The 11,102-nt window shown below is 31.1% G+C and overlaps 1 protein-coding gene, 1 long non-coding RNA gene and 1 pseudogene across 3 annotated transcripts; 1 reads left to right on the top strand and 2 right to left on the bottom strand.

Annotated features, from left to right (window-relative positions):
* Positions 1-101: 101 nt before the first annotated feature.
* Positions 102-2,141, bottom strand: LOC114395151 (purine permease 1-like). Its single transcript, XM_028356862.1, has 2 exons — positions 1,417-2,141; positions 102-714 (listed from the first exon to the last, which is right to left on the bottom strand). Exons 1-2 carry the CDS (start codon positions 2,098-2,100, stop codon positions 364-366), a joined length of 1,035 nt encoding a protein of 344 aa, XP_028212663.1. The 5' UTR covers positions 2,101-2,141; the 3' UTR covers positions 102-363.
* Positions 2,142-2,290: 149 nt separating this feature from the next.
* Positions 2,291-3,712, top strand: LOC114395162. Of its 2 annotated transcripts, none has more exons than XR_003662963.1 (2): positions 2,291-2,423; positions 2,942-3,712. It is a non-coding gene; the product is annotated as an uncharacterized LOC114395162 (long non-coding RNA). The 2 variants fall into 2 exon arrangements; XR_003662964.1 differs by having other exon boundaries at positions 2,330-2,423; positions 2,839-3,712.
* A 4,305-nt stretch (positions 3,713-8,017) lies between these two features.
* LOC114376384 lies at positions 8,018-10,273 on the bottom strand (annotated as a pseudogene).
* Between the last annotated feature and the right edge of the window lie 829 nt (positions 10,274-11,102).

Genomic DNA, 11,102 nt, shown 5'->3' with positions numbered 1-11,102 from the left:
GGAATTACAAGAGGAAAAATGTAGGAAAAAAATGTGATGTAAAAGAAAGGGAGAGAAATAAAATTGAAGTGAAAGAGAGATAAGAATATTGTATAGATATATATCAAAAAATTCCACACATTGTAGAACGTTATCATGTTTGTATTTGAACTTATTTAAGGGTACTAAAATGTTTGTATTAAAAATATTCATGACATCTTGTAGTGCAACCAAATCTGTATTAAAAAACAGCTTTGTCTTATTCATTGCACGGTTTGTCTTTGTCTTATTTTTTCTTTTCCTCTATCTGGGGCCAAAGTTAGCCTTCAATATTGACAATTCAACACAAGAAAAGATAGTGAAATCAACTTTAATTACTTGCAATCATGCATTGGGAGGAAGACTTTGAGGCAGATCTGTTTCTGGACAACGATTCTTGTTCTTTTCCCTGTCTTGTTTTATCTCTCCATAGAAATAGGACACAAACCCCCAAAGAGAGAGCACCAAAGCAACCCCTTTCTCTGCATGAAAGCTCTCTTTGTATACAATAACAGCCAAAACTTCCGTCACTGGAAGAAAAGCAGCAATTATAATACCGGACAACAAAGACGAGGCACAAAAGATAACCCCTATTGCTCCCAAGAAGAAAAACTGCCACATTATTGCACTCCACACCAACACAACGTAGTACTTTGTTTCCCCAAGCTTAAAATCTCTTGCTTCTCGCGGAATCACCTGTAAAATTGATCACACATGCACCAAAAAATTGTTAATTTCTCAACCAATAAACACTATAGTAGTATTAATTTATCCAAAGAGGGAGGCCGACGAAATACTTTTTATTATTCATTTAAATTCATTAATATTCAGAAAATTACATGTATGATTAATTAAAATCATCGTGAAATTCAATCAATTTCATAAAATTTAACATGTTTTAATTCAATAAATAATATTAAAAAAGAATTCAACTAGAATATTTTTTTATCAGTAATTTAACTAGAAAATAGTGAAAGTACAAACGTTTTTTTAATAAATAATATATATGTATTGACAATGTAATTACAAAGTATTCTAATCATAATCAAAATATTAATATGGATAGTAAGTTACTTCACTTTTATAATAATTATTTTGAAAGTTATATTTATTATGACTTCCGATTAATTACTAGATATAGTCTAAAACATTTTATAATAATAACATTGAAATTAAATTCATGATTTTTTTTTATAGTCTTATCCAAAGACATATAACTATGTTATTTACTTTTATAATTACAACTTTAAAAAATCATATATAAAACCATTGTGCAAAAATAATATATAGATTTTTTTTTTTACACTATAGATGCACGATTAATAGTAGTATTTCCCTAACTAAAACACACTAGTGATCGCATATAGTGAGATAAACAAAGAGAAATCATATCCAAACCTTGAAGTCATTATTGATTATCATTCCAACGGTGCAGAATAAGGTAGCAAAGAAGCACATGACAAGCTGAATCTCCATGACCAGAGAGTACGTGATACGCTGCCTGCTCTTTTTGTACACCAACTCCATCAACGGCAAAACGAACCCATACAGCGCCGCAGCCGCAAGTATCATAACAAAACCAATCACGTACTGGCGACTCGACTCACCGGCGGGGCGGTCCCCGCTGGAACGCAGAGCCAGAACCACAGCGGCGACGGTGAGAAGCACGACGGAGTTGACGGAGTAGGGCGTGAACCTGTGGCGGACGAGGAGGAAGGCGAAGACGGCGGTGAAGGCGAGGTGGGAGGCTTGGATTAGAGAGAAAGTGGAGACCGGAAGGCGAGCCACGCCGCAGGCGTAGAGGTAGTCGTCGAGGCCGGTGAGGAGTCCGATGAGGGCGGAGGCGAGGAAGAGAGGGGGCTTGATAGAGATTAGGGCGGAAGAGCGATGACGACGTCGTTTATGGATGTAAGAAATGATTATGGGAAGGATGATTATGGGGAAGGCTGCAGTTTCAAGGAAGCTAGAGAGCCAGATTCGTTTGCCACCGTGGATGAAGTAGAGACGCATTACTAGGGCCCCACCGGAGGTGCCTGTTGCTAGAAGGATCGAGTTTATTAATAGAAGGATTCTCTTCATCATCCTTCTCTTTGCTCTTCTAACATCACTTATTTCTATATACTTGCTGCACTAGACGCTTTTGCCCTTTATTCCTTATATCCCACCCTGTTCCTTTAACAACCCTTAACCTCCTCGGTCAAGGTCAATATGGCCAAACCTCATCATTCTAGCAACCCTCTTTGTCTCTGATATGCCTTTTGCCACAAGTCCACCCTCGTCGTTGTACTGACCCTAGCCTATAGTCGGTGAAAGTAAAGGCACCGTTGCAATCTGTTGCAGTTTCCTCCACGGTTCACTAGTCACCCAACCATCACCATTGAAGGCACCACCAAAGACACTTGAAGGTAAGTGGGTGTGCATTTTTTTGTTAATTTATGTTGGAAAAATAAAAAATGAAAAAAAAAAAGATATCAAGTATTAAATTAAATAACAAAATAATGTTAACACAGTACCTTCACAATATATCAAAACAAAGATTAATAATGCAATATAGTATACAATAAACTCAGAAAAATAATTTTAAGATAAAAATTTTAAATAACTTGAATTGAAATGCGCAAATGTTATTTTTAGAGAGAATATATTCACATTATATTGGTAGGAAAATGTCTCTTCTCTCCTAAAACACGATCATCCATTGATTACTATTATCTGTAACAAAAGGATTTCGGAATCACAATCTTGCTCTAAAAAAGTATTTTTTATAAGAAAAAAAAGAATTTTTTTTTTTAAAAATATTTCTTTTCTTGTGTTTTTTAGCTAGAGGAGAGAGAGAATAACATTCCTTGTTGCTCCCGGTTGTACCGTTGCATATATATCATCAGGCCAAGAATAACATTCCCTCCATACTTTTTGTGAGCAGGCACAACGGAAAAAATAGGATCTACAGTTTCAACATCTTCATTGCAAAAAGGGTAAGTAAGTGGGTTTATGCTAACTCCTCTTTCTCCAAATTATATTTGTATGGTAGTCTATTTAGCACTAATCTCCAGACTAAGCATTGTACTTTTGTTGGAACTGTACGTAGCTTTCAAATCATTGTGAACATCTCTTGTGTATGGTTGTCTTCTATAGCATCAAAGATAGCCCAAAAAGCTGAATTAGACGAATATATACCATTGGGAGGATTAGGATACTATTGCCACAAATCATGTGATTGATTGAGGTTAACGTACACTAGCCATTTTTGCATGCAAAGACTCAATATGCTCCTCTTCCTATGCAAATTGTGCCCTTCTCCACTTCAAGTTCCAGACCCACACTCCACTTTCCCACGTTCCCATGCTACTAAGTGTCACGTGTGGTTGTGTTGATAAGGAAAAAAGTGTCGGCTGTAGGATAGCCAGAGGAGCATCCTCCAACTATACATCCTGCCAAATGCGTATCTTATCACCACTACCAATATTCGACTTGCAATTAGACCCCAACCAATTAGATGCTTCATTCCCATCACAAATTAAAACAAAGGTCAAGCCACCAAATAGAGGAGGAATTTTTCACATTTTTATCCACAAGTCCCTCCAACCTCCATACTTAGAATATAGAATTTTGATCCATAGAGCATCTTGTTGATATAAGACATTTTATCTCTACTGTCCTAGTAGAGTCTCGTTAAAGTATGTAATATTTGCTATTCCCAATTCCCCATGATCTTTTGGCCTACATATTTTTCTCCAACTCACTTCATTTGATATTTCTCTCATTCAATTCTCACATTCCCAAAGGAAATTTCTTTGGAATCTCTCTATTTTCTTCAGCACTTTCAAAGGACCTTTGAAAAAAGACATATAAAAGAGAAAGAGAGAGGATATAACAGAATTAATCAAGCACTCCCTATCCCCATAGATAAAGATCTATGCATGAACTCAATCTTTCAGTAATTTTCTCAAGATCTAGAATTGGCTTTCAGGTTTCCTCCCTTTGGGTTAGTTCCATTTGAAGGTACACAAAGGACAATTTAGTGATCATACAATTTATGATACTAGCATACCTCTCCAAAGTATTTTACCTTCAACCCCAGTAGCTCCATTTTTTTTTTATGAAAATTAACTTTAAATCTCGAGATGAGTTCAAAACTTCTCAATATATTTTTTATCGTATACACATTTGTGAGAGATGCATCATCAAAAATTAAAGTATCATCGGCATACCGAATAAAATTTATTTGAGTTGTTTGCTTACCCATATCAAGAAACTAGAGAATAAGTTTTGTTTTTCAATTGCTTGTCTAATGATTCCACATAAATCCTCCACAACTATAGACTAGCTACGTACGTACTATATATATGAACAAATTTTGTGGATTTAGTTTGATGATTTCAATAAATTGTCATATTAATTGCGTAAATTATTTTACTTTTCTGACTTCTGTTTGCTGAATCCGAATTTAGATTTATATCATTTTACCAACTTTATTGACCTTAATTCAAAGGCTCGTGTGTGAATTAATACTGTTGAGCCTTTTTCAGTCTTTGAATTGATATTAGTAAGAAGTAAACAAATCGTTTTTTTGTGCAGAACTAAAGATCTTGTGTAAACTAATAACATTTAATTTAATTTAAGTGATTAGATACAAATGATTAATAATATATTAAAATTAAGGTTGAATTATTTAAATATTATTTGAATTCGATCCTTAATAAAATTAATTCTTAGACTTTACTTTCGAATTATTCAAAACTTTTTTTTTCCTAATAATTAGGAGAATTGAGACAAAAAATTACTGTAACACCTATCATTAAGCCGACCCTAGTGCTGGGTAAACATCTTTATTTGCTTGAAAAACTCGTGTTGGAATTACAAATATGGCGGTGATCCTGCATGCTTCAGGAAGAATACCATTTTTAAACAAATAAATGCGATCGTGCGAGTTGTTATTATATATAATTTAAAGTGAAAATATGAGTCATGTTGTAAAACTGACATTAGGGTTATAATATTTAGATAACATTAACTAAAACTTTAATTTAAAGTGAAAATATGAGTCATGTTGTATAATGTTGATTATTCAACAAGCCATGCATTCACGATGCAAAGATCAGGAATTATTCTTCTCATCATCTTAATGACAAATGGTTACATTCTCATTAAAAAGTTAAATATAAAACAATACATTAATTATTCAAGTATTTAAGACAGCTGATATTCAAAATTACAACTTTAAGATTTGAACTCAAGACCCATTAACTTTAAATAATTTTATATTAGTTGATTTACATATTTAATGGTATATCATTATAATTTTAATATATTTCCAACTTGATTTTTAGTGAAATTTTTATTTATTTATTAAAGAGTAATTAATTGTCAAAATCCATGGCTTCTTTTACCGAAAAAAGAAAAAAAAAAATCACGACTTCTGACTGCCAGGACTTTTTTTTTTGGCGACAGTGTTAACTTTTAGGTCTGTTTGCTATTCATGATAGTTTAAGATTTTTTTTGTTATAATAAATTATTTGATACATGATATAGGATATGATTACTTTATTCCGTAATTATCAAATTCTCGAATTAACTCGTTAACTCTTACGAGTTTACGAGTCTACTTGTCATTTGTGAGTTAATTCTTGAGTAAACTCTTTTTTTAGTAGACTCTAGACAGTTTTTATAAACTTTAAGTAAACTCGACTCTTGAGTTTATCACTGAGTTAACGAGTTAGCAAGTTAAAAAAATTAGACCAAAATGTAAATTATTTTTTATTGTTTTCTCTCTATATAACATTCAAAGTACCTTCTTTTAATGTATTATTCTTAAATATAAAATTTTCACCTTTAATAATATCAAATTTTTGTTCTCTAATAACATCAAATCCTCGATGAAAATGATCTACCACTATTATAACCTCGGCAAGTTATTATCTAATAGTGATGCATTATTACTAGACTTGGTTAATTAAATATTTTGAACTTTATGATTTACTATTTTGCTTTATTATATTGTTGAAATGTTTAATTAATATGTTATTTATAGATATTTTGTTATTATTTTTATATAATGTAAACTCTTACGAGTCTACGAGTCGAGTTTATGAAACTCTCACGAGTTTGCGTAAACTCTCGAGTTTGATAACCTTGTTTTATTCTATTATTTATTTTATCTTATTGGTCTAGTATAATTTTTGTCTCATAGAATGAGTTCTGTTAATTAGAATAAGTCAGGACAAAATAGTGCACATGTGTTTTTTTTTATATTTAATGCTTACTGTGTCATTTATCTTTAGTTTATTTTTATATAATTTTTAATTTTATTTATAAAAGGAATAATATATTAAAAGGAAAAAATATTAGAAAATTTTTATAAAATAATATACAACTTTGATTTTAAAAAGGGTAATATTGTGACATACACATTAAAAGTTAAAAATATATTAGAAAATAATTTTTAAAAAAAATTATGTAATTTTTATAAAAGGGTAATATTGTCTCACCCACATATTTGATCCGCCTCAAACATAAGATATAATAACATGTATTATCTAAGCAATCATTTATTGCATATCAACCATTGGATCAATAATACAAGAGTTTATCTTGTTTTTAGTTATCTAACGGGTAACCTTGTTCATTACATCCTTGTGTGTTCAATAAATAGTGTAACCACAAATCATAAAAGGATAAAGATATTTTCCATGCTAGTTTTAATCCATAACTGACTTCTTATCTATATCATTTCCACTACTTCATCTATATGTTGAGTCTTTGTTACATTTTCAAAATACACAATTAAAACTTGATCCCTTTAGTCTATAATAAATCTTCTAAGTAGATTTGATTTTGATGAAATTTTACCAATTATTACCTTCCATGTAAATGTCTTGACTTTCTAAGGGGACATACTGCACCAAAGATTGTTGTATAGTTTCCTATCTGGGTGACACATATGTACATTTGTGACGTTGGATTAGCTTGAAGCCTGATTTCACTAAATACTTGCCTAGGGTTCCACCTTCCATGTCCATATATCATTTCGCTCCTCAATTAATGCTATGGTGTTGATGAGATTAAGCAAGTTGTTAGCCAGTGACCTTTCTCGTTCAAAATAGGTCTCTTCTCCATCTCAACTTCCACTTTCACTCCACTTTGCATCCTTCCATGATCTCATTTCTTTCACCTTAGTTTAATTACTTATTTGTTGAGATGTGATATAATCTTCTAAAAGTATTTTTCATTGTTTCTTATCCAAGTTAAGTATCCAACAGAAATAGAGTGATTCCCTCCTTTCCAACCATTCTAACAATGGACTTTCCTAACCAACTTTCTCTCCATAAATCTTTTCTAAATTGATACTCTTATTTTTATTTTCCCTGTGGATTCTATTTCTCATATTTTACAACTAAGACTCTCCTCCAATGTGATTCCATTTTCCCATGTGATTTTACACTAATTGACCCAAGAAAGGCTCACTCATTCTAAACTTTTTGTTTATCGAAAGACAAAAGATCATAAGAGTAGCATTTTCATCTCGATTTAGTGTTGCTATTCCTATTTTAAAATGTGCAATTTAATTAATTAATTACAAATAACATGTATTTTAACTCAATTTTAATTTCAATTATATTAGTGTAGATTTACTTTCCCAAATTCCAAATACAATGCTAGTCCAAATTTTGTGCTTATATATGCTTAACCTACAAAGCTAGATATTAGACAATGAAACGAAGGACAATTATATCAACTACAGAGCTAGGCATTTGTTAATGCATTTTCGACTATATATGTCTTTTTTTGTCTATCTTGTAGAAATTGAAGACACTGGGAGAAAATTTCCAATAATTTACACATCTCATTTATCTAATAGAGTTAGACCCCTAGATAATACGAATCTAAATTGTATTGTAAGCACATCAATTTTAAAATTAAAAAGTAAATGTTGAAACGCAAGCATAATAATTCAGATACAAGTAATGTATGGATGCTATGCTACCCAAGGAGTTCTGTTTCAAATCCGAATACGATGCAAGCAGGACCCTTCTGTCCAGTTCATTGCTTTGCTGAAAGTGTATGTAATCTCTGTATTTAATGGCACGGTATGCAGCAGGATTATCATCACCAACCAGCTCTTGTATTTCCCATTGGTCAGTATCTGAACACAACAAAATTAAAAATGGCGTTCTAGTTCGTTTTCTCAATGTTGTAGCATAATATACAGAGAGAGACAGTCAAACTTCCAATTTGTCTACGATAAATTTGATAGCAGACATGATTTTTAATAAAACAATAATTTTATCCCACAAGATATATGAATTCCAATTTTTTTTTCTTTTAAAGAATTTATTTGCTTTATATTGAAATAATTAATACCAATTAATCCATATTTATATAGAGATTAGTGTGTTATTCATTAGTATTCTATACTTTTAAATTTGGATTGAAAACAAGTTTACTTCTTGTAGGTCACCGTGTTTTTGAAACTTGTATTCATTAACTTTTCTAGTCACTAATATTTGTTAGATCTTATTGCTAATGGATCTCATTTGAGTTTCATTCAAACTGATGACTTTATTTAAAGGATGTAATCTTAGTTTTACTTAAACGGACGACATGTTAGTAAAAAAAAATATAATATATAACATATAAAAAATATAATTATATCATTTGATTAAAATTAACAAAGTTATAATAAAATTTGTGAATATGTATAATTATTAGTTTTGTTTAAATAAATGGTTATAATCTAGGAAGTACTGTAAAACAACAAACAGGCATGCCCGACACTTATGGGATGCTGACACATTGCTTCATAAATGTGTCGAAGCTTTCTAGATGGTGTTCCCTTGTATTATATTTTCAGTATTAGTCGTATCTCAATGAGTATGTTCATATCGGAGTCGGTACTTAATAGGTTGTAATTATATTTTGTAGAGTTGATTTCTCACTTTAAATGAGTTAAATCCGATGAATTTATGAAGGATGAATTTAGAGTTTCATGGCTCGGTAATAGTCATATGTATTTGCTAAGAACACATTCAGAGAATACAAATACTAGTTTGATAGTGAACACACATGCAAGTGGGTAGCATGGTAGTAAATTGCATGTAAGAGTGAATTTTGTTTTACCTCCAAGTGATCCCCAGTGTTGATGAGAAAGGCGTGGAGAGGCATCCAGTTGCCGTCATGTTGAATTTGAAGCCCTCCAAGCTCGTTTTGCATCACGAGGGTCAGAAGCCCATGATCTGTGTGTGCAGAAAGGTCCATTTCAAGTTAAGGCTTAGGACAAGGTGAGTAAAAGTTGAGAATAAGTAACTGGGAGCCCAACTCTACATTCAGCATTTTGTATATGTAGTTTTCTTCAAACCCTAAGCTTAGAGATATTCCTTTAAGCAACTCTCCAACCACTTCCCTGCTCTTTGTGATTTATTGATCCACAGTTTCGCTGCAAAAGTTGAACGAGGAAAAAAATGAATAAGAAATAAAATTATAGAAGCTACTATCCTTATCTATTCTTTATATACACTCATAAATATTGTTTCTATTTTATTTAGGTAATATAAATATAATTTTGTTTAAGAATGAAATAAATTCTTTATATTTTTTTTCTTTTTTCTAACTATATATACTCATATTATTGGATCAAGTACCTTCTCTCCTGCGTACTCCCTTTTTTCTTCCTCACTCAGGTCGAAAAACCTCTGGCTTGTACTAAGCATCTTATCCATTAGTGTCTCCGACACACCGTGATTTATTAGCTACATCAAAAGTACTTCAAAGTTAACAGAACAACCAAAGTTACATGCATGCATTCGGAAGATATAAGGTATTTAACATAATAAGCATATAAAAAATGCATAATAAAAAGTATGAGGTTAGAAGATATAAGGGTTTAATAGTTAAGAAATAGTGGTTGAGGCTAGGAATAGTGAAAAAAGAAAAGCGGGAAGAGAGATCGCAGGTTTAAATTTTTCTGACATTTTTAATAAAACTAACCAACTAATATTTATCCATAAAAAAATTATAAAAAAGCATGAAGTTAAATATATTTATACCATAAAGAAACCCCAATCGCGGCAAGCATGGCCTAGTTGTTGGATTGCCTGAAGCGTTCATTGGGATTGGAAGAGGTGAGTTGGAAAAAATCAATGGTTGGAATGTTCTCTGTTTCGTACAATATGGAATCTTCGGGATTTTTAAGGAAAATATAGTTAGAGGGTACAGACCTCAGACAATTCGATTCAACTAATTCCTTAACACAAAACATCTTTAATTTCTTCTCTCTTTCTGGGTTTGGGTGATACAATGGAGCAGGTTGAGTTAAACATGTGTGGTGCGCGGGGCTTTATATAGATACTATGAATTCAAAGCTTTAGCTAAAGTAACCGAACTATAGTATCATATGTGAATGTAGATTAATTAACTCGGAAGTGGCATAGATACTACTTGTAGAATTTCGTACGAAATAACATTTTCTATATACTAATTGGACGTACTAAGGATTTCAAACACCAGGACTTTTACATTTTGTTTTTATAGGTAGAAGAACTTTTAATAATAAGACTAAATCATAGTTTTGGTTTTTTTTAGTCAGAAAAAAATAGTTTTGGTTTTCTTATCTTAATTTTAAAATTTATTTTAGATTTTTCTCTTTTAAATTTAAGGTTAAATTAAATTTTTAATCTTCTAATTTTTTTTAGGTTCAATTTAATTTTCTAATTTTTTTCGGATTCAATTTAATCTTATAATATTTCAAATCGATTTAATTTGATCATTTAGTTTAAATGATAAGAAATCACATTTTATAATAATTTGGAACCGTCATTAATTGATTTTAAACTACCATAAAATTTATATTTTCTATAAAAAAAATGAATTGACTTTGTAAATTACATGACTAAATTGAACAAAAACCTAAAAACAAATTAAATCAATTTTAAAAATTAGAGAAACAAATTGAATAAAGAAATGGAGAACCAAATTAAACCTAGATAATGAATTAAAGGACAAAAACTAATTTAATCATTTATTTTTACAAACTATTGGTATCTTTTATCCAAGACAATTTTACTTGAACCGTTAAAGTGAAAATTTTC

Source organism: Glycine soja, chromosome 2, assembly GCF_004193775.1.
Source record: "Glycine soja cultivar W05 chromosome 2, ASM419377v2, whole genome shotgun sequence".
Lineage (NCBI taxonomy): Eukaryota > Viridiplantae > Streptophyta > Magnoliopsida > Fabales > Fabaceae > Glycine > Glycine soja.
The sequence above is the reverse complement of the archived record's forward strand: the minus strand, read 5'-3'. Positions and strand labels throughout refer to the sequence as shown.

Bases quoted from the DNA above. Each gene is read 5' to 3' on its own strand.
- LOC114395151 (XM_028356862.1), bottom strand. From the start codon at position 2,100: ATGATGAAGAGAATCCTTCTATTAATAAACTCGATCCTTCTAGCAACA. The intron at 715-1,416 runs GTTTGGATATGA...TCAATTTTACAG, and splicing joins TAATCAATAATGACTTCAAG to GTGATTCCGCGAGAAGCAAG.